The sequence below is a fragment of the Cynocephalus volans genome, chromosome 7, assembly GCF_027409185.1.
Source record: "Cynocephalus volans isolate mCynVol1 chromosome 7, mCynVol1.pri, whole genome shotgun sequence".
Taxonomy (NCBI): Eukaryota; Metazoa; Chordata; class Mammalia; order Dermoptera; family Cynocephalidae; genus Cynocephalus; species Cynocephalus volans.
Window position 1 is genome coordinate 148,851,285 of NC_084466.1, and position 24,304 is coordinate 148,875,588.

General features: G+C 44.6%; 1 protein-coding gene across 1 annotated transcript in view; it reads left to right on the forward strand.

Moving 5' to 3' along the window:
• The first annotated feature begins 6,728 nt into the window (after positions 1-6,728).
• The window catches only part of GRK5 (G protein-coupled receptor kinase 5), a 211,859-nt gene continuing 194,283 nt past the window's right edge, over positions 6,729-24,304 (forward strand). The window contains exon 1 of the mRNA XM_063102394.1: positions 6,729-6,959. Within this exon, the coding sequence (XP_062958464.1) occupies positions 6,908-6,959 (52 nt within the window). The 5' untranslated portion in view covers positions 6,729-6,907. The remainder of the gene's footprint in view (positions 6,960-24,304) is intronic.

Genomic DNA, 24,304 nt, shown 5'->3' on the forward strand with positions numbered 1-24,304 from the left:
CAATTGGGCAATTAGATACTATATTCCGTTTTACATAATTGTCAAAAAATCAGTCTGTGCAAAAGCATTGCACTTTCTAAATTCTAAGTATTCTTTAGATTTCATTTAGCGTATGACTGGCTAGCTGAGACTTCAATGAGAGAGAAAGTATATCTTTCTTTTATTGGGTCAATTAAATATTCACACACCTATAATGGCCTATCTTAGGAGATTAAAAGCTTCATCTTAAGGTCTCAAAGATAATTAGGCCCAGAGTCTCTGGAGCAAGAGCAAGTATATATAATTGCAGAATTAAGGTTGAAACCCTGTGACCCCACTTCACATATGAGTCATCTGGTTATAAGGGCTCCTAATGTCACATTCAATTCAGCTTGCCTCCTCCTCTTTTAAGAAGCAGTTCTACCTTTGCAAAGATTGTATCCATATTTCCATTACAGGCTATTATGCAAGAGAAGTGAACCTGGCCTTAGTCATGTCATGGCCTAATAGATGCTGGTCATCAAAAGACCATGAGTGATGGTTTGAATTTTTTCCTTATCTGTATTAACATAAAATCATTGTCTTTTAAGTATGCTACTGGAGAAAATGCTATTTTTCCTCCCCATACTCTGAAAGTACAGAATTAATTTTTATACCTTTACTGTGTAATTTCCTTGCCATTTGAAAAATTTTCTTCCTCCTCCTAAATCTATCGATTGCTCAGCATTGAACAAACCAAAAAATGCCACACTTTCTGTGAGCCATTTTGGGAGTAAAAATCTTGTGTTTTACTCAGCCTGGAAATTGAATCGAAATTGGTCTACCACCAAGGTCAAGGGTTTGGATCCCTACACAGGGCAGCTGCCAAAAGAAAAAAGAAAAAAAAAAAAAAAAAGAAAAGAAATTGGTCTGCCTAGTTTCCTTTAAAATTGTGTGCTGAGTTTAACTACTAGGTTGATTTCAGGAGACAGAGATTTGAAAACAGAGGTACAGAGGGCTGGAGACTGCGAGATTGCCCCTGGCTTTCTGCAACAAGTGGACCTCTGATGCCAGAAGACCAGTCTCTCCTACTTTTCTCTTTTAAACTCTGATCTGTCAGGGATGTGGGAATTTTGATAGTTAACTAGTATGATATAACTAGCATTCCAGAGGCCTAGGTGGGGCTGAGTCATGCCATATGTGGCCCAAATGAGCGAATATTGCCAAATGCTCACTATGTGTAAGGCACTTATTAGGTTCTATAGAGAAGAGAACGAAAAGAATAAAAAAAGACCCATTTCAGTCCTTGAGTAGGAAAGGGTGACATTTACCTAAATACCTAGCCTCACCACCCACTTATCATTGACCTGGGGCAACAGACCTAATTCTCTGAAGCTGAGTTTCATCTGTATACAAAGAAGATGACAACGTCTTTAGACAGTAACTGCCTTGTAGGCCTGGTTGAGGAACAGGTGTTCTGGGTATAGCGATGGCATGGCAACTGGAGAAAGGGTCTTCGTATGGACTGAAAAAGCTGTCTCATTAAACTTTGTAACAATTCAGGGCCCCGGTAAGTCTACTGTGGACCCTCCTCACTGAACATGGTACATGGGAAGGGACTTTTCCTTTTCACTAAAGAAGACCATGTTAAACTGCTGTAGTGTCAGGAGCTTGGAGACCCTGTGTGGCTGGGACCATCAGCAGGCATGAGCATTGCAGCAGGAGCTTGGAGACCCTGTGTGGCTGGGACCATCAGCAGGCATGAGCATTGCAGCAGGAGCTTGGAGACCCTGTGTGGCTGGGACCATCAGCAGGCATGAGCATTGCAGCAGGAGTCTCCTTTCTGAACTTGGCAGTTAAGAACTGATGGAAGATAGATGACCTTGTAAGGTCTTATTACCAAGGTGAGTGTTTAGATGTTTATAGGTGTATTAGTCCATTTCTGTTGCTTATAACAAAATACCTGGAACTGGGTACTTTGTAAGAAAACAAAATTTATTGCTTACAGTTTCAGAAGCTGGGAAGTCCAAAGTCCAGGAAACATATCTGGAAAGAGTCTTCTTTGGTGGTAGCTTTACAGCAATGCAGGGGTCTCACATGGCAGAAAATGGCATAGTAGAGAGAGAGACTCTCATGTGCTCTCCTTTTAATGCCCCCAGAACCACACCCATGACCACCATTATTAATCCATTTATCAGGGCATGGTCATCAGAATCTAATCACCTCTTTAAGTCCCCACCTTTCAATTACCATAATAGGATTTCCCACCCTCTTTATACTGTCACAATGGGGAATAAGTCTCCAACACATTAAACTTTGGGGGAGACACAATTCAATCCACTGCAATAGGTAATGATCATTTCAGAATACTAGTGTTTTAGTCCGTTTTGTGTTGCTATAACAGAATTACCTGAGACTGGGTAGTTTATAAAGAAGTGAGGTTTATTTGGCTTACAATTCTGGGACAGCTGCATCTGGCACAGGCCTCAGGCTGCTTCAACTCGTGGCAGAAAAGTGGCAGCAGCCGGCAGGTACAAGCAGATCACATGGTGAGAGGAAGCAAGAGAGAGAGAGAGAGAGAGAGGAGGTGCCAGGGTCCTTTAAACAATCAGCTCTCATGGGAACTAACAGAGCAAGAACTCACTCATTAATCCCTCCTCCCCTAGGGAGAGCATTAATCCATTCATGAGGGATCTGCCCCCATGACTCAATCAGTTTCCAACACTGCCACATTGGAGATCAAATTGCAACATGAGTTTTGGAGGGGACAACACATCCAAACTCCATCAACTAGGGTGAAGCCTCCCAACAGATTTATTAAGATCAGCCAATTCATCTTGAAACCAAAGGCTGCAAAGGTTTCATGTGTTGCTTGGAAGTCAGTTTTTTCCAGAGTGCAATATTTCAACTACTCCTCACAATTCACAAACATTATTGGTTAGGATGAATAAAAAGTCTTTAAAGTGAATTGACTTTAAAGAAAAAATATTAAGTTAATAGAACAGCAGGTGGTCTACAGCATGGCAAAATTTTTAATGTCAAATTTGGTTAACCACGGTGGTCCATCAATAAAGGAACTTTTCAGAGGGGAGGGAATGTTAACTGGAGACTTCATGCCTCCAACCCCACTTTCAGCTCACATTTCTCCTCTCCTGGAATCTTCCTTGGTGCCTGAAATCACTTCTTCTGTTTGCAAAGCCCTTTGTGTGTGTCTTCACAATGGCCCTTACTCCACTGCATGAAGGCGGTTTGCCTCCCAGTTGGCTTTCCCTCTGAGTGGTGAGCTCCCTGGGAAATTGCATTGTGCTCGCTGCAGTGCCTGGCACATAAAAGTAAACTTTGAAGAAGGGGAGAATACACGAGAGAATGAAAGTTTTATCTCCAGCTGCTTCCTGAGGACTAAGAAGCTGTGAGGCGAGGAGGATGAAAACTCCAGCTCCAGCACTATTCAGAAAGCCAATTTGATCATGTAGGCAAAAGGAATCCATATTTTAATAGGAAGATAGGTTTGTGACTTTCTGGAATAGGCTTCTATTTACAAGAACTCTGACCCAGCAGCTTTGTCTGCGGGTGGTACTGGTGCCGACAGAAGAATGAGAAGATTCCTGTTTATTTTGCATTTTTGGCTCAGCTGATCCTGAGTAGGGTTAAAAGTCAGTGTTTGTCTCTGGCATATTCCCATTCCTCTCATCCTCACCCACTTCGCCATTTGTATTTCCATTCTGGCTCTTAGCTGGCTGTCAACAATTCCCTACTTAGCTATTGATATTTAATAGACTACTCTTCCTGGAATCAAACCCATTTTTCAAGAGGACTGCGAGTTCAGTTGTTAATTAACTCGAGTTAATCGAAAGGAATGAAGCTATCTATAATGGTGGAATTATAGACTGGAATTGGAAACTCCTCTTAAGTCTTAATCATTTAGTCAACTGCCTACTTTGCCTTCTTACAGTGCAAATTCACTCTGGAAGCCCATCCAAACAGTTACAGCCAAGCTGTGCTGGCCAGCCTGAGCTAGCCAGAAATTAAGTGCGTAGACTCTGAGTCAGACTGCTGGGTTCAAATTCTGGGTCTATCTACTTATTATTTATGTGACCCTAGGGAAGTTGTAAAACCTCTCTCTCTCTCTTTTTTTTGCCTTTTTGTGACGCCCGCACTCACTGTGCTCAGCCAGTGAGCTCACCGGCCATTCCTATGTAGGATCCGAACCAGCGGTGGGAGCCCCGCTGCGCTCCCAAGCGCTGCACTCTCCCGAGTGCGCCACGGGCCGGCCCGTAAAACCTCTCTTAACCTGGGGACTTTATCTACCTCATTTGGATATTGTGTTTGGGGAGATAATCCATGTATAACACTTAGCCCAGGGCCTGGTCCATTGTTGGGGTTAAGTAAATGTTAGCCATTATCATTACATTCTTGCTTCAGAAAGTCCTAATTTCCCCCTAGAGGCACAGATACTTGACATATAACCATTTTGTAGGCAGGATGCGTCACCCTGTAGTGCAGAGAGAACTAGATAGGCTAATACTCACTTGCTGAGTGACCATGCAAACTCACTTATTCTCTCTGGGTCTGTTTCATATCTGTAAAATGAGGGGAGACAGGCAGGGGTTTCCAGAATTACAAACTCAAGTATCTACTGAGGTCAGATCGGTAAAATCCCTGGTGACTTGAACTGGGTATAAGACCATAGAGGGCGGTGGGTATTGTGGTTAACTATAGAGCTTTGCTGCTCAGAGTGTGGTCTACTGACTAGCAGGATTGACAGACCCTGTCAGAAATAGCATAATCTCAGGACCCACCCCAGACGCACAGAAACAGAAGCTGCATTTTAACAGATCCCAGGTGATTTGTCTGCACATCAGAGTTTGAGAAGGTTGCTATGGAGCACAAGCCATCTAAAGGCATTCAAATTTTGAGGTGATTTTTTTTTTTTTTTTTTTTTTTTTATGTCAGCCAAATAAACTTTGAGCTGCATCAGGCCTTAGGCGCTCCTGGCAAATGACCACGGTAGTTGGTGGGCTCTAACATGCTGCCAGCTTTAGGAGACCCAGCTTTAGAGACTCTTTCTGAGAGAGACCCTTTCATGACAAGTTAGGGCTCTGAGTATGTATGAACCTGTAGCAAAGACCAAGCCTGGGTGCTTAGAACAATTATTCCTGGAGTGGAAGGTGCCTAAGAAGTTATCTGCTCAGCTCTCTGTCTTCTGACCGGTAAACCCTTATCGCCCCACTTCGCAGACAAGGTAAGTGAGGCCCGGGGACACCGACTGATCCAAATCCAGACACTAGTAAGTGGTGGTGGTGGGTCCGCCAGGAAAGAAGACAATCCTGGGCTGTTAGAATCAGCGACCATTCCAGTTTCCAAGGTCTGGAATATCTATTAATTTCTTTATACTTTCCTACTCATAATAATTGTTCTCAGTTTCTCTCCGCACTTCCCTGCTCCTTCCTGGCAGCCCTGGGGACAGAAGGTTTCCTCCTTTTGCACAGAGAAGGCCCAGAGCCGGCTTCTGAACGGATATCCCCCCGCAGGATGCAGAGGCGGCAAAGGCCTCATTGTTTCTTGGGGCCAGCTCCCCGCCCCCAGCCCACAGGCCACTCACACCCGGGTCACCCGCGAGAGCTCGTTTGCCAGGAGTGGGCCCTTCGGAGGAAGCCAGGAAGCGGGGCTGAGCCCAGATCTGGAGTCTGATGCTCTGAACCTCACAGTGGGAGGGCCCAGAGCCCCCAGACAAGTGAGCCCGGAATGTGGAAAGTCATCTCCACGCCGGCTCGGCGCTGGCCTGGCTGTCAATCATTAACGCTCCCCACACAGACTCCGGCGATTCCGTCTGCGTTTTAACGACTTGATCCGCACGAGTTTGGTGGTAGCGAGGATCGCCGACTTGCGCGCCCGGCGTGCTGGAAGGCACTTTATTGACAGGACCAACCTCGTCTTCCCACGCCGGGATCGGAAGCCGGGGCCGCCGTCCGCGTGGACCCGCCGCCGCCGCCGGGGGGCGCCCGAGCTGCGCGGCCACCAACGGGCCGCTAGCGCCGGGTCGCCGCCGGTCGCAGACCCCTTCGCGCCTCCGAGGGAACAAAGTACACCTTTGTCGGCGAACTGGCGCGAGTGCGTGCGAGACGGTGGCCGGCCGCCGTGCGCGGGGCCCCGGGGCTCAGCCTCCTCGTGGATCCGGCGTGGCTCCGAGGCAGCGGGCTGCGGCCGGGCCGGCCTGACCGTCCTCCGTCCCCGAGCACGCCCTGAGGGACGGCCTAGGACCCGCACCCGCTCCTGCCGGGCCGCGGCGCTTCGCCCGCCGCCGCCGTGGCCTGGGCACTCAGCTTTCCGAGCCCTCGGCAAAGAGCGGGAGCCCGGGGTGTGGGCGGGGGCTCCGGCTCGGCCGGGCTGCCTTCGATTCGCCAGTCGGCCAGGCCGTGGCCGCCTTGGCCGTGGGCGCCGTCCCGGGGCGGGGGTGGGACTCCGGCAGCCGCGCGCCAGTCCAGCCTCCGTGCGGCGCGGCCCGGGAGGACTACAAGTCCCAGCAGGCCCCGCGCCGCTCGCGGCGAGGCAGGAGGCGCGTCCCGGCCGGCGCCTGCGCAGTGCGGTCGCCCGAGCCTGCTAGTACCACACCCCCGGGAGGGACGGAGGGGAGGCAGAAGCATCTGAGGCTTAAAGCATCCGAGGGAGCCGGAGGGGAGGAGAATGGAGTGACAGAGACACGCGGAGGGTGGGGGGTGGGGGGGACACTGTCGAGGGAGGGGGGGAGGGGGGACACGGAGGGAGGAAGAAGCGGCGGCGGCGGCTCCTCTTCGCAGAGGAGAAAACTCCGAGGGCTGAGAGCAGGAATAATGCGGTAGGCGAGGCGGGCTGCTCGCTCCCGGCTCCGGCAGCAGCGGCGGCAGCCCCGGCAGCACCCCAGGCGCTGACAGCCCCGCCGGCCGGCCCCCTCGCTGACCGCCGACTGTCAATGGAGCTGGAAAACATCGTGGCCAACACGGTCTTGCTGAAAGCCAGGGAAGGTAAGAGGCAGGGCGGCCCGGGGCTGTGCGGGTGCGGGATGCCCGCAGAGTTGGTCGCGAGCAGGACACCTCGGGGAGCTCGGTGCAAACACTCCCGGCTTCCTGCCCGGGGCTCACTGAATGTGGACTTGGGCAGAGAAGGCTGCAGGGGTCAGGATGCTGGAATATCCCCCGGTTTCCTGCTCTGACCCTACGGATCGTGCCATCTCGGCAGCTGTCGAAAGGTCAGTGGGGACAGGATTCATTCAGGGAGAGACGCGCATAGGTGCGAGTATTCAAGAGCTCTTCGAGTCGGCCCGGGATGGTTCTGCGAGTGTAAACTGGCGTGTGTGTGTGTGTGTGTGTGTGTGTGTGTGTGTGTGTGTGTGTGTGTGTGTGTGTGTGTGTGTGTGTGTGTGTGTGTGTGTGTGTGTGTGTGTGTGTGTGTGTGTGTGTGTGTGTGTGTGTGTGTGTGTGTGTGTGTGTGTGTGTGTGTGTGTGTGTGTGTGTGTGTGTGTGTGTGTGTGTGTCGGGAGGAGGGATGGGACTAGCAGGAGCCAAGTCTTTGCCTGCGCAGGCGGAGTTGATACAGACTCTTGCTGGAAACCATCCGCTGGGAATGTTTCTTAGGGAAATCCCGTCGTGTGGAAGGAAGCCTTTTAAAGGCAAAGTGAGACGTTGAGGAATTAGCCTGTTCGTAGAATAACCAAGGGATGGCTGTACAGATCACCTAGAAAATAATTTAGGATTTCAGGGGTGTTTGGGGGAGGGAGGGTGATAACTGAAACTGTTTGGTTTGGGCTCAGTTAAGAAAAGAATGGTAAATGTGCCGGTGCTTAGATGCATTTTGGATGGATGCAAACCATGAGATTTCCTGCATGTAGCTGGCAGGAAATATCTTCTAAATGGAGTAGGTAAAATCCTAAGTCAAACCTATAAACATATATTTTGACTCTTGAGATGAAAAAAAGAAGAAGAAAAGTGGTCCGGAAACTTAGATGCTTTCTACTTCCTAAAATGATTGTGTTGTGTGAGTGTAAACATTTACGAGTATATTTAGGAATACCTAGAATTTATGTAACATCTCTTTTGCCAAGTTTTGTGGCCTGGTGTGCAGCCTTTTCACAAGAGGGGAAGGACGTGTTTATTCCCTTTCGTGGGAGGAGGCTTTTTTTGCTACCCAAGGTAGAAAGCAGACTAAGTAAGGTCTTGACTTTAGAAGGATACTTACTTGGTGAGCCGCCCAAGAAAATGCCTTACCTACTTCTTAATATTTTCATTCACCCACTTTGATGAATGAAGGAAGAATTTCTGGCTGGCAATAAAACGACTCGTGTTTATCTAGCTCGTTCCATCACTTTGTGGCTCCCTACAGACTGTGAGCACAGGTGATGCACAAGCCACCATGGGCTGGGTTTCAGCAGCTCAGCCTAGCGTTCACATCGTACTTTCGTTGTCACTTGTCGCTCTAAAGCAGCCACCTGGAAGGTTTGCTTTGAAAGCCATGAAGGGAGGCAGTGCTTTGAAAACCCCAGCAGAGTTTAAAATATGCAGGTTCATCTCTTCCAGCCCCTCCCCCACGCAGCTTTGGTGTGAACAGATTTTTTAGGAGAGACGTCAGGTTCAAAGGCCCGAGGTTTTTCTTCTTCTTCTTTTCCCCACTAACCTGACATTTTTAGTGAACTGGATCGTGGTGGGGGTTGGTGCACTCTCCTCTGGGCAGGGCAGTGAGTCCTGGAGGGGAAGAGGAGAAAACAGCCCCCCTGCAAGCAGCCTTTGCAGCCGGCCACCTAGTGGTGGGACACGGTGGAACGTCTCAGGATTCTGGGCTGGGAAAGTTTTCAATTTCTTTCCATTCTGAAATTATTTCTTGGGAAGTCACTGGGTATGATGGTGCTGGAGGCCTTGCACGTTTTGCTAGCTCCTCCTGTTGCCCAGGGAATCTGTTCCCCAGATTTGCTGCTGTAGACATTCATTTGCCTGAGGGGTGCTTTTTTCTTCCCTCAACATTTCCTTGCTTCTTTTAAACTGTTTTGCTTAGAGTGGGCAAAGTGATATCTATCCCCAGCCCCCACCCCCCATTGTTCTCCCCAGTTTTTTTTTTTTTTTTTTTTACCAAAATGAATTTGCTGATATTTTTGTCAGGTTAGCAAATTGTTGTTGTTTTTTTTTTTTCTCAGAGCTTTAGGGAAGAGAGCTGCAGGCTGGAAGCTTGTGTGGAATGGCCAACTCCCATGGGGCAGAATTACAATGATTAAAAGTGCTCAAGAATGTGCCTTTCAGTTTTTTTCCTTTTAAAGTCTTACAGTTTTGCTGTGAGAGCTTGGTAGTCATCTCATGGTGAGAAAATCGCTCTTGATGATGCCTTTGAAATGGAGAGGACCTTGCCTTTAAGGAAGCAGGGAGAGACTGACACATGCATGAGAAAAATTAATCATTTACATGGAAACTTCATTTTAAAATTTGCATTCCCCCCCCCTTTCTCTCTATATCTAGAGAGAATCCACAATTTTAAGTGCTTCCACTTTCTTTTGGCTGGGCCTTTATTAAACATCTGAGCCCATATATCCTAATTAGTATGGAAGGTTTTAGAAATAAAAGCAATTTATTTTTCTCCTCTTAGTTCTCATATACTTGAATTCATTCTACTAAATTTAGTTATTCTCCAAATAATCACTTACCAAATATTCAGAAATAAAAGTTTCATTCAGTTTAATGAAATATCTACCATAACATTTATAATCGATGAAAAAATTCTGAGTTGTTTAAAATGTTTAAAAACACTTCTAACTTAAAGATTCTTGTAATTGGTAAATGTGGAATTTAATTTAGTTCACTTACAAAATACATTGTAAACAATTTAAAATGTAGCTTTCAAGTAAAAGTCACGTTTGTCCCAAACAATAGAGAAACAGAACTTGAAGAAAGACAGACACACTTTGCAAATGTCATAAAGTAATTTATAGTTGTCCATGTTGGTGGGTAACTTTGGGACTTATCTTTTGTTATTATTGTGCATTCTTAAAGACAGATGGCTTCTACATTCATTGCACATTCAAATTCTCACCAAAATAAAACACATATAAAGTGGAACACATTAATGTAGTAATAAAATAGAAAACCTATAAGTTGACTAGAGTAAAAATGATTCATTATTAGTAATTTGAAAATATAGCAAGTAAGTTGCATCTTTGTGACAATTGTTTTGAAATAAGAAAAGGTAGACATCTGGGCTCAAAATTTTAAACCACCGAGATGTATTTTGGGGGCCATTTATTTGTCCTGGTCTCATGAAAAAACATGAACTTGTTCACACTAGGAACTTTAGATGACTCTCCTAAAAAGTGGTTAAAGGGAAAAAAGAAAGAAGTTGAGACTGAATTCATGCCAGTTTATGAAAATGAGCTAAGTGATTAAGCATTTAATGAAAAAGAGACCCAGATTAACTCTATCTATCTATTTACATTTCAGAATCTCAGAAAATTGGCAGGCAAACTAGTGTTGAAATAATAGTGAGAAAGAGTGTTTGCAGAGTGCCTTTTTGTGTGTTTCTTTTTGGTTTTATTGTTGCAGTAGAGATTTTTGTGTTTTTCTCATATTCTAAGTCTGTTGCCTCACTTCTGAGTAAACCAGTGGTGAGAAGAAATTTTGCAAGGGCCCACCTTTCCTTTCTTCATAGGTCAGCAGTCACCATATCTGATCAATAAAGACATCAAAAGGAGAATTGATCATGTTTTCCTGAGCATAATTCTAGCAAGCACTGAGTACCAGAATTGAGAAGTTGGGAATGTAAATAATGACTTTTCCATTTGTCAAAATTGCTGAAAAGCAGCATATGCAGGAACCATTTTCTTAGATAACTGTGATTTGTTGGCCTGGATCTTCCTGATGATCAAGATTAGGGATCTGGGGAAAGGTGAAGCTGGAGGCTGGGGGAGGCTGGGTGAAGTTAGGGAGGGCAGGAGGAGGGAGTGAAACAGCATCCAGCCCTGTGAGGGACAGGCTCTGCCTGGGACAGACTCAGCATTCCACAGCAGGGCTGAAAGCCTGTATCCACCCCCACCTTGACCTCTTTCCCTTGCTGCACCCCTAGTTCATGATGATGAAACCAAAGCATAGGTGTATTAAGTCATTAGAACATTGGGATGTCTCTGAAGTTTGCAGCCCTCTTATTGCTGTGGGGAGACATATGTATTCCACTCCTTAGGTTCTCCCTTCCAACTTAATGTACAGAAGAGCAACGGCTTTCGTCCTGGCAAAGGCGTGTATGTAAAAGCAGTCTGGCCTATTAAACACAATGAAACTGCCTTTTACTTTTTGTAAGTTTCCTTTTGAGAACTGACAATTCGGAGGTAGAGAAACCAAAAGCAATGTTTTGAGAAGGCCTTGTTTGCTTAAAGAAAGATTTCAAATGATGATTGTAGTTAATCTAGCTGCCTGTTTTTAAAATCAGATAAATGCCCACAAGACTCTCTTCTTTCAGTAGCTTAGCTGCCTCTTGTCAGATTCTAAACTCCAAAGAGCTTGATGCTTCTAGTCCCAAACTAATCCTTATTTAAATTATGTCTTCAGAAGCTATAACTCTTGTAGTGGCTTGCTAAATAATATCCTTTGGGTCTGGCCTGAAGACTTCAAGAATGTCTGAGTGAATTTCAGGAACTGGCTCAATATGTAACCAAATTCACCTTTTACCAAAGGCTATCTAAACCATACCTGGAAACTTTCAATGTTCTTGTGAAACCACCTAGGACTGTGGGCAATATTTAAAGTTAATATTTGTTGGCAATATATTTGTGGTTTAAGATAAAGCATTATAATATCTAGATCATGCAACTAGGAGGTGAAGAGGAAAGAACAGAAAGTGACTACCAAAAAGTGACATGTGAAGAAGAAAATTAGGATTTTTTTCAAGCCTACTATCCCCAGCTTCCATACCTCACAGAAAAATGTGGGGACAGTGAAGATAAAGAGTTTTAAGGTGAGATTTTAAATGATTAAAATGTATTATAGCCTTAAATAATAGGGGTGATTTCTACTTTAAAACATATCCTGGTAAGTTGCAGTGAAAATTTTTATTTAAAAAGATCCTAATTATTGAAAAGGTTTATTTTTGGGGGGAGGCGGAGTGAAGACAATGTTGTTTCTTTTGCTGCCGTTCAAACATTGGAGAAGGCATTCCATTTTGCATCAATCATGCTGCTTTTAAAAGAGAAAGCAGTCACTTCCTGAGCGGACCTTGCCTCCACCCCTTTTCTCATTTTGAGAAAACCATTCTTGAATTGTCTTCTGAGACTCTTATAAGAGTAAAATTCATTTATTCAGCATTTGATTGTCGAATGACCCTGTGTAGAAGTGACATTTTGGATGTCAGCCTTAGATAAATGCAGCGAGAGATGAGGTAAAAGATGCAATTAGGTACCACCACTATTATTTTTTGAGGCTTTTAAACGAGTAAACTATATAGGAGCAGAGCTGGATTTTTTTTCTCAAAGGGCTGAGGCTGACTATGGTGTGACCTCCTGAGCCGGGTCGGCTGTTGTGCTGCTTCCTTAACTGTGTGACCTTCTTAGCTGTATCGACTCTGCTGTGCCTAGAATTTGGACAATGGCCAGGGGGACTAGTCTGTGATTTAAGGTAATTAAAAGGTATTTCTTGAGGAATAGGCCTGAATCTGGAAGACAGCTGCTGATTTTCTATATGAAAGTCAGTTCATACAAGAGGGAGCCACTAAAAACAGTGGGAAGAAGTCCCCTTGGTTAGGGAATGACAAGGCTCAAGAGGAAATCTGGTGTGTAGTGGTGCCTTTCAGGCAGGGCTTTGGTGGTCTGTCTAGGCAGAGGCCTGGGCAGGGCTGGTAGGCTACAGTTCTAGAGTAAAGATATTGGAGGCTACCTTCCTTTCTGGCTTTTTGTTGGGATTGGTTTGGGTATGTCCTCTGTCATAGTCTGTCACTGGGAATGACCTGAAAGGGTTAAAGGCATCCAGTCCTCTAAAGGGGCTCTGTCCAACATGGTAGCCGCTAGCTGCAATGTGGCCATTTAGATTTAAACTAATTAAAATAAAAAATTCAGTTCCTCAAGCATGCTAACTACATTTCAGGTGCTCAATAGCCACGTGTGACTAGCAGCTACCATATTGGACCATGCAGTATAGAACATTTCCATCACTGCAGAAAGTTTATTTGGACAGAGCTGCTCTAGAGAGTTTTACACATTGAATGAGTGCGATAACCCAATAACTTCTGACATGATAAATTAGGGGAAAGTAAAAGAAAGGAGAGGGACAGGCAGTGGGGGAGGGAGACAGGGAGGGGGAGAGAGGGAGAAAGAGGTGAGAGAGGGAAACGGGTGGGAGGAGAAGGAATCGGGGAGTGGGGAGTGGGAGAGAGACTGAGGAAGGGAGGGGGACTGACATTGGGGAGTGGGTTGGGGGTTGGGACTGACTCCCCTAAGAGGAAAATTTGGTTCAGGGGGAATCATGGGTATTGGTGAGCCACCATGCCCTGCCTCCCCTGCCGCCTTTTATTTATTTATTTATTTCACATCTTGTTGGGAAATTACCCTAAACTGAGCAGCTGACTTTCCTGATTCAAATTAAGTGCATGTTATAGACACATCCAAAATTCTATGTTCGTTCTTAAAACTCTTAATGTGAGGATATTTTTAAACAATCATTTTATTAAGAAAGAAAATTAAGTTGTATAAGAACAGCAAATCCACAGAAGGAAGAGAAAGAAACCTCCACAGACTTTTTAGAAAGGTGACCTAACATGAGGGTGAAAATAGGCAAAGCAATTGTCAGGGTTTTCATTTCTTCTGAACAGGGCACACTGAAATAAGATCACAAAGAAGGTATATTTGAAGATGTCAGACACACTGTTCTTGTATCCACTTTGAAATGGTTTCTCCTTGAAAAGTGTTTCTTGTGTGATTTGAAATATTGTAACAACAACCCAGTTAGAGCACACTTAGAAAGGAGCATAAGCATTTGAAACAATAAAACAGTTAGTTGCTTGTTCTTTGGTGTCTGAAGCAAGGAACTCTATTTAAAGTTGTGCCAAAGAGTCCACTGTTAACATCCTCCTGACAGAAGGCAGTAATAAATTAGGCCAATTTTGACAGGGCCTGCCATGTCTCTAGGAACTTGCAATCTGTAGAGTATCAATGTTTTTTTAAAAGGCAGCGATGAAATGAACCTCAAAGGGCAACTTCCGGGGCCTGTGCAGAAAGCAAAAAAGCTGAGATAAACAGATAAGAACATTCCTGCGTCGTGCCGCTGCAGAGGCTGCTGGTCCTTGGGGCTGCAGAGGCCTTCTGAGCCCTCTACTACTCTGTTCTTTCTACTCAGAACAGAGGTTACCCCTGGTTTAACATGGGGAGACTGAGATGAAAGAAAGGGAGTCATTTGTCCCCACGGTCACTTGAGCGGCGGACTTTTCAGGAGCAATTACAGGTGGATCTCCCCTACCCTCCAATGTGCTTTCGTGTGCCATAATAAATCTTTCTTCCTTCCTGGAATAATGTAAGCCAAACAAACAAGCAAACAAACAAACAAAACAAAACAAAAACAAAAAAACAAACTCATTTCTCAGAGTGGTATGGTTTCTAAATGTAAACACCCATGAGATTGTAATTGTGGTAGAGAAACCACGATCTCTGTCAAATTCTCTGAGAAAAGGGGCAAACTGGGAATGTCGTTTCCCTCTCAGACCCTGAGTGCCAATCCTAGAGCGATTGGGTAAAGTAATTCTTACTAGGCTATGAATGACTGATAGGTGAATCCTCGCAGTAGGAGTTTCTATTTAAAAAGTAGGACTGTTTATCAACTCAAATGAATTGGTGATTGAAGAGAGGGTGGGATGTATACATACTATAGTACATGCCTGTACATGCATAAACATGAACACTACATACATGGCTGTGATTCTTTCTGGACCCCCCACTGCCTGTATTCCCCTCTCACCTTGCCCCTCCTACCAGCACAGGAAATGAGCAAGGTCAGCCTCTTGGTGTCTCCTTCCTCCTAGCAGGGCTAGTGACCGAAGAATTGTGCCTCAGGGGTAGGGCATTAAACCAGATGGGTAGTGGTGGGGACAGTGACTGGAGCTTTGATGTGGCCAGCATCATTGGCAGCAACATTACTCCCTTTCTGGCAGAGCCAAGAGGTGGGCAGCGGCAGGCCAGTTTCTGCTGGCATTGGCTTCCCACGTGCACCTCACACCTGCCCTGTGCCCCTTCCTTGGGTGCTTGTTACTCCTTATGAGACCCTTGTCCTCAGACACCTCTGCCTGATGGTGGCACCTTAGGTGTATGCCCAGGTCTCTACAGCTTTCTTTCTCTCTTTCTCTTTCCTTCTTTTTGGCAGCTGCTTGGCACAGGGATCTAACCCTTGACCTTGATGTTATCAGCACCACACTCTAACCAATTGAGCCAACCAGCCAGCCCCACTTCCTTTACTTAATAAAAAAGTAGGGGGCTAAAATGCAGGAGGGTGGAGAGAATTTCTCTGCCAGATTGTAGAGCATCTCCCCTCCCCAGCAAAGAGAGGGTATGAAGTGGTGTTTTTCCCTAGAAAAGCTCTCTCAGGGTTAACCCCTTTCCATTTTTCAGGGGTAACCTTATGCACATTTGCATTTAGAAACCCTGTCAACCCATGCGTGTGTGTGTGTGTGTGTGTGTGTGTGTGTTGCATTAATTTAGCAACTTTACTTTTCAGGGATCTTTGTGAGGCAAGAGAGTCTTTAAGAACCATGGGCTTCCATAGGGGGTTGGTCTGCTGTCAGACTTGAGATACTAGCAGGGAGGCAGCGTGATGTCACTGCCTGGTAATGAGGGGATGGAAGTCATACCTTTTGATCTGCTCCTACAGAGAAGGTATAGCTCTGAACTTAACCACTTCAGGAAGAGAAGGGAGTGGGGGTGAGGGATAGAATTACACAACTACAGGATGGAGAGAACCCAGCCAGTGTAATTGGTTTGCATATCTGATAAAAGTTCTTGTGAAACCTCATTTAAAAATGGAATTCCATCTTGGCACGGGTCTTAGCACCACTTCTGAAATGGAAACAAGCTGGAGAAGGTCAACAAATTGCCTAGGAAAACCAGCTTTAATTGGCTGATGCAGAAATGTGTTCTGCCTCATCTTAACGTTGCCTGTTAATACACTCAGGAAGAGCTTGTTGGGATGTTCAGATTACATCCCATGAGGATGAACTCCAAGCTCTAGGAAGAATAGGAGGAGGGGTGAGGACAGAGAATCAGGCTGTTCACTTGAGTGGTCAAGGACATCTCAACATCCAACTTTTCTCAAGGCCAAACCCAGTGCTGTTGTGGGTAGATGCCACTAAGCCCACAGTCACAGATTAGGGAGGGTGTATATCAAATGAGTGTATGCCTGGAATATAGTAGGTTCAGGAATGTTTCCAGGATGAATGACTGATGCTATCTGTATCTATGTTATATGAAGGAGAGAAGAGAACAGAGAAAGTAAGATCCTCGAGAAATGGCCTCAATGTCACAGTAGATGGTAAATCAGGAAATGATTCAACATGGTTAAGAAAGATTAACTAAGGGTATAGGGCACATTGGAAAATGTTTTCCAATGTTTGTCTTAACTGTGAGAAATGTTTGGCAAGCTCCCCCTCCCCCCTAAATTTGGAAGTTGTTTGTTTTAGTTGTTTTTGGAAAAAATAAATATTTGCATTAGACCAAATGTTTGGAGCAAACAGTTCTCCCCAGTTCTGAGGCTCTGTGTGAGTTGGAGGAGATGTTTCATGCTGATAACACTCATCCCTTTTTTGGCCAAGTCAAAGGTAGCTTAGGACACGATCTTCATAGGCTTTTCACATCACTACTAGAACAAGGCTGAGCAAATGGGAAGAAAATAGGAAGCCAAGCAATGGTCCTTCCAGATCTAGGAATGGCTGATGACCTGGCATTTGAAGGATATAATTGTTAAAGAAAAAATGCTTTTCTGTTCATGGGCAGGGAGGCTGGATCCAATTAAGACAAGGAAAACGTAACTTGGAGCAAAAACTTCTAAACAGTCAATTCCGTAATCCTCTCTGAAGAGGAAGAGGCTAATGTGACGGGGCTTTGTGAATGATGCCAAACCCTGTGGTATATAATAATTAGTAACCACTGGGTATTGTGCCACATACTCATTCTCCAGACCACTAACCATTGCTTGGGATGGAATGCACCAGGCCTAGATATCTGCCCCAGATGTCTTCCCATCAGTAGTATCCAATTAGAGGGATTTCTTAAAATTAAAGCTTAATTTTCTATAACATATAGCAAAATATAAATTAAGGAAGAAAAAAACCTGATTTCCTTGGATGGTTCAATGGGTCACCAAGGTGAGGGTTAGTCTTTGGGCACCCTTGAAGTATACTTCTTAGTTTACATTGTTTTTATATCATGGTGCCTGGTATTCTCGCTAGTCTTTTTGGTAGCTTAAAAACATTTTAGGAATGATTGTGAGGGGGTAGAGGATTTGAGAGGCCCATTCAGAGTCAGGTTCTTCCTGGGCAGGTGCTGAGAAGTGAACCTGTGTCTTCTTGGAATTTCTGTCACCCAGGGTGGGCTTGTGTGCTCTACATGTCTGCCTAGGATAGAAGAGCATGGAGGTACAGTGGGAGAAAAATTCTGATGGGAATAGCCCTGGATTGGCTTCTGCCTCCTCCCTCATGCCATAAATCCAGTATTTAGTTGGTACTTACTGTGTACTTGGCACCATGCTAGACTCTCAGAGGGGGAAAGGGTGGACAATGGGTATCTTCCTTCTAAAACAATAAATTGAAAATTATAAAGCCCTTTGTGACTATCATTTTTTTTTTGTCTTTTTTGTGACCAGCACTCAGCCAGTGAGCGCACCGGCCATTCCTATATAGGATCCGAACCCGCGGCGGGAGCGTCGCTGCGCTCCCAGCACTGCACTCTCCCAAGTGCGCCACGGGCTCGGCCCTGTGACTGTCATTTTATGTGATCTTCCCAATCCTGTGATTTATTCTTCTCCATGCTTACAGATGAAGAATCTGAGGCTCAGAGAGAGAGAGTTAACTTACCCTAGAGCACTCTGCTAGTTCCAGCCTGGACCCAGCCTGTACTCTCTCTACTCTGTCACAGCTGATGTCCTCAAGAATCTTACCAACTGTCTGAAACATCAATACTAACACATATGAGACATTTAAAAATGAATCGAGTGTGCAGCTGTGACTCACAGTTAAATAGGAGCCATTCTATCTAATTTTTAAGATTTTAAAAAATCTGCACAGATAATACTTGCTTGTGAAAGAAAATTCAATGATGCGAGGCATCAAGAGAAAGTAAAATCTCTCCTCCCCTGTGCCCCTGCTAGCACCCCCACCATTCAGGGATAATTACTGTCAGCATTTTGGTGGACATTCTTCCACGTGTCTATGTATATGTGCACATTTGAACATGGAGATGTAATTTTACAGAAATGGGATCCTAGTATACATGCCGTTCTGCAGCTGTTTTCAGTCAACAATAGGTTGTAGAGACTTTCCACTTCTGTGTTTATAGTTTCCCATGAAATGGATGGGTGTTAAGAAGAATTGTGAAAGACTTTGGAAGCAGAGTGTCATTTCAGCAGAATGCTGGGCATTTTCTAGCAGACCCTTAGGGGTCATCTGGTTCTGAAGGGGTCTGTGCCTTTGATTGTCTTTGACTAGTTTTATATTTCACTGAGCTCCTATACTATGGTGAGCCATCTAGGTTTTCCAATTTTTAAGTATATTATAAATAGCGTAGAAATATTCTGCCCATTGTATATTCATCTTTATGTACTTATTTTAAAGACTTTTAATTTCTTTTCCTATGGGAGTACCTCCTTGAAAACATCCTGCCTCCCTTTGGGAAGAGTAGTAATAATTTCTGAAATAGAGGGAAGCGACCCTAGGGATATACAAAGTGCATCTTCTTATGAGAAAGGAGCATGATATGACGTGACGTTTTTGACCTTTGGGACCTAACGTCCCTCACTTCTCAGTAATCAGTCATCTTTTCTATGGTACTTAAAGTTTGGACTTTTTAATTGCCCTTGGGTTTTGCATATAAATCAGGCAGGGAGTACAGGCTCAGGAAATAAGTCCACAGCTCTGTAAAAGCATCCCATATCTCTCACATTTGGTCATCACCACAATCCCGTGGGCTAGACCTGGGAGTTGTTCCAATATGAGAAAGAAAGAAATCAAGCTCAGGGAGGTGGAGTGATTTTCCAAGATCATGCAGCAAGGACCCCCTTCCCCTTCCTCCTCTGGTGCTATCCCACGGCCATGGTTTTCCATGTCTCGGGGCTTTTGTGTTTGCTTGTACATTGCATAACTCTAGGGAGGCATCCTTCACATCACAGAGATAGCCCATTTGTAACTGTATCAGGACAGGGTCAGAAGGTGTCTTGAGGAAGGAGTGCCCCTTTCTGATCCTCTCAAAGGAGCTGCGTGGGCTGGTGTTGGCTCCACTAATGTCTTTTGCTCCTGTCTTTTATCTGGTACAACACTCTCCTCTGCGGAATTTTGTGGTTCTTCCATCAGTAACTGCTTTGACTGAAAGTTCACATGTGATTTACCTTGGTGAGGGTTCCGTGATTCCCACCTTGAGAATTGAAAGTGCAAATGAAAACAGCACGATTCCGAACAAGGCCCTGGCACTTCCTCCCGCTCTGCCTCCCTCCGAGATAAACTTGGCATGAGGGCATAGTCCAAAGCCCAGGGTCTCCAATAATTTTGGAGCTATTGGAGGAGAGAGTGGCGTTTTCTTCCTGGAGACGTCTGTAGATGTGTGACCTCTCTCTCTGGTGGGTCACGGCTGCCTGGAAGCAGCAGAGTAACTAAGTGGAGAAAGGTCCCTTCACTGGATGATTAGTCTGAACGTGGCCAGGGGTCATTGTCATCTGAGTGCTCACACACTCTGAGGAAGCCAGTCCCTTCCTTTGCCAGAGGAGGGATCTGAGGTCCAAAGGAAGTCCACGAGGATGGCAGCACCAAAGCAGAAACAGTCCACGAAGGAGGCCGGGTGCCCAGGCTGTGATAATACCGATTCCCAGGCTGTCAGTTTGCTAGGGCTGCCGTGACAAAGTACCACAGACTGCATGACTTAGAACAACACAAATCCACTGTCTCACAGTTCTGGAGGCCAGAGTCCAAAACTGAGGGCTGGGCAGGGCCACACTCCCTTGGAGAGGGTGGGGAAAGATCTGTCCCAGGTCCCTGTCCTTGGCTTGTAGCTGGCTGTCTTCTCTCTGTGTCTCTTCATGTCCTCTTTCTTCAGCCCTCATCTGTCCCTGTGTCCAGATTTCCCCTTTTCATAGGGACCCCAGTCATAATGGACTAGGCCCACCCTTATGACCTTGTTTTAACTCTGTTACCTCTGTAAAAACCCTATTTCTAAACGAGGTCACATTCTGAGGTGCTGGGGTTAGGACATCAACATATCTTCTCTGGGGAACACAATTGAGCCTGTAACACAGGCCCTGCTCTAATGTACTGAATCAGAAGCTCATGGAGAGAGCCTGGGAGTTTGTATTTTAGAAAATCCTCATGAGATTCTGGGGATGCGCCAGGCGTAGGAATTGCTGCTGGACAGAACCTCACAGCTGGTAGATTTTCTGAGTCTCTTTGGAGATTATCTTGGAGAATCTGCTCTAATCTGGGCTCTGCAGCTTTCCTGGCAGATGGTTTCTCCCCTCTGATCAAATCTTTCTAGTGCTGGGGCACCCACATCTTCTCCTTAGCAGCCCATCCCATTTTGAACTGCTGGGTTAAAAAAAAAAAAATCGATAAGCTTCTTGCCTCACCTACTGAATCTCAGACTCCCTGAGGGTCTGGGTGAGGGCTTTTTTTCCGGCATCTCCCTGGGCCTCACCAAATGCTAAAGGTAAACCCATGTCTTCCCTGCACAGTGTTAACCCCTTAGGTCCCAGTTCTGCTCTTTGAAGGCATGCAAGATTCACTACTCTTTGCTGAGGGGCCCTTCTAATGTTAGAAGACAACTGTGATGCCCACCATAGAACTAAAACCAGATCCCCAGGCCAGACTTTCATGGCGCATCATAGTTGAATAACAGACACATTCAGCCTAGGGTCAGAATCTGTTAGGAGGTGGGATTGCTGGTGTTGTCAACATCTGGCAAAGCTCAAGAACACAGTGGCTTAATAACTTGCCAGAAGGAGGGACAAGACACTCACTTTTTTTCTGTTCAAGGTAATATGATATCTTTTCTTGCTGTTAAGTGTACCAAGCCATGATGTTTTAATTCCCATTGAAAGCTCTATCAATAGCTCTGTGAAAAGATCGAAGGAGAAGGGAGAATGTGCCACCAGCATCCTGTGGGGCTTTAGGCACATTGCTTGACCCCTCTGAGCCAGACTTTCCTCAGCTGTATAAATATGCAGCTAGCCCCAGGTGATCTGTGGGACTCTTTCCACTCTTCAAATCTTGAGAATTTGCTGGGGCTTTCCACTGATAATAATTCCACTGTGGGTATTTCATAATAAAATTTGATGTTAAATTAAAGAGCAGATATTACACATTAAATTGAATATTACCCCAGGGAAAGAATTAGAGCCAGGAGGGGTTACATGTGTAATAGAAACAAACAGGAAGACAAAACAAAACAAAACAAAAAAACCATTGCTGCTAATTTAACTGATGCCTGCAATCCAAGAAAAGCAAATGCATGGTTTTAGTATTTTCTTTAGTGGATTATAGAAAGGAAAATTAAATCAAAAGTAAAAAATAAACATTTTGATTGTTTTGCACCATATTATCTTAATAAACGGTCTTCCTGGAAAGTTTAAAAATACACAGTATGCTGTCTGGCCAAAGAAAACAGTAAGTAAATATTGTTGAGAAAACGTAAGAATTTTCCATCTAGACGTGAGTGATGGAAACATTGCTGTGTGCACTTGAAGACATCCTATAAGGAGTCAGAGATTGATAGGCATTACCTACTTTTCAGCTGTCACCCACAGAGAAGAGATTGGAGATGGGAATGCCCTTGGCAGATCCTGACCCACTTCTTCCTTCTGCAACTCTTGGTCTAGATGTCCGCCTTATCCTGACTGGGGGCACAGATTTCATAGCCCAGTGTGATATGGACAGGACTGCTGGTTCTCTTCTGCTTAAGCTGGAGGTGGCAAAAGGTGGAGACTGGTGATTTGGGTTCTGTCCTAGCTTTCTTGCTAACTTGCCTGAGGCCACAAGTCTAGTAACTTAGCTGAGCCTTTACCATCACACAGAGGCAATGCACTAATTATCTCAGAGACCAAATAAAGAATATAAATAAAATAGAAAGTCCAGATGCAGATCCAAGTGTATGGAAAAATTTAGTATTTAATAAGGGAGGCATTTCAAATCAATGGGAAAATAATGGCTTACTCAGGAAATGGCGTTGAGATAACTAGCTAAGTAATCATCGGGGATGACGTAATGTTAGATTCCACCTTTAACTAACTAAAATAAATTATAAATGCATCGAAGATTTAGATTTAAAAAAATAAAACTATAAAAATTTTAGAAGAAAATGTGGGTGAATATTTCTTATACTTTTGGGGTGTAATCACAAGAAAAAAGGTGGACATACTTGACAATACCAAAAAAAGTTCTCTTATGGCAAAAGAGATTGAGATCGTAACAAAAGCTAAAAGTCAAGTGACAAACTGGGAAAATAGCCTTCATATATAAATATTCTTATAAAAGTCAATCAGAAAGGGAACTGTCCAATAGAGGAATCAGCAAAGGACATGACAAGGTAATTCACAAAAGAAGAAATAGCTAGTAGACAAGCTGTATTAGATAGGAGTCTTTGTTGCAGGTGAGAGAGATTAAATCTGAAGTCGTATAGACAAATGAGAACTCAGCTGGGAGGATGCTGTATTTTGCATTTCTTTCTTTCTTTCTTTTTTTTTTTTTTGGCAGCTGGCAGGTACAGCGATGGAACCCTGGACCTTGGTGCTATCAGCTAACCAGCCAGCCCCTTTTATCTTGCATTTCAAAAGCAGAATGGGAAGTTCAGGGCCCAGCTTGCCTCAGAAACCCTGTGACCAAGAACTTGATCATTCCCAGCCCTCTTCCTCTCTCTTATCTGCTTTTCTCCACCTCCCAGCTTCATAGTTCCTTACTGCTTTCTCCATATGGTGGGGAAACATGTCTTGGTTTCACATCTTACAGCTTTCACCACTGGCCAGAGACTGGCACTTCCCTACTCAGTTCTGAGTTGAAAAATCCTGGGAAATGACTCTGATTGGCCTGTCTTGTGTCAGTGAGACATTCTGGAACAACTAACCTAGATTTCTGGGGTCCCTTCTTAGATACTTAGATGGCAGGCCATAGGGGTGAAGTTACCCTGTGAACATGGGTACCCCTAAGAACATGGTAGCGTCCTCAGAGAGGACGAGGGTAATAAGTGGGAGGGAGTTTCTGGGGAAGAAATGAGGGTCTGGTGGACAGGCCATGTGAAGGATCCACTGCACATGAGAAGATGTTCAACCTCACTAGTAATCAAAGACGCACAAACTTAGATTGGCAAAACTTAAAGCATTGATAATGCCTCATTAAGAAAGTATGGGTAAATAGGTTCTTTTCAAAATTACCCTCCCATTGCTGATAGGAATATAAGTTGGTTGGTCTTCCTCAAGGACAGTTTGGTAACATACATTGAAAGACTTAAAATTGTGTAACCCTTGACCTTGAAATTCCATTTCTAAGATTTTACCTTAAGGAAAAATCAGTGTACAAATGATATACAGGAGGTCATTCAGTAGAGAGTGTTTGTAACAGAGAGAAATTAGAAGCAATTTCAATGACCATCAGTAGAAGATTGATAAAATGAATCTTGGCATATTCGGATAATAGACTCATACATAGCCATTAAGAATTATGGAGATCTATTCTCATTGACATGGAGAGATGATCATAGCATCACAAGAGAGGGTTAGGAAAACTTGGTTTTGTACAACGAGCATGCATTACACTTATAATTAGAAGAACAGGGATATTTCTGTTTGGAAAGGGGGAATGACAACACCTTGTAAATGAATGTAGGCCACTGGATAGGGCCATAAAGAAATAAAATCCTTAAAAAGTAAATAAACATGCCAGGTCTTCTGGATCTCAGCAAGAGTTGTCTTTCTTAGCGATCCCCCTTAAAATTATTCTAGCCATGTTACTTCAAGGATTCTTGAAATCTTTCTTTGGACCCATTTGTTGACAGACTTGTTTGATTAAACATGTGAATACATGCTTTTGTGCATCTGGCACACTTTTTGGACTCTGCTAGATGATGACACATTTTTGTCTCTCAAGTGTGAATTTTTGGGGGGAGGGGGAGCTTGCATTCTTTTAT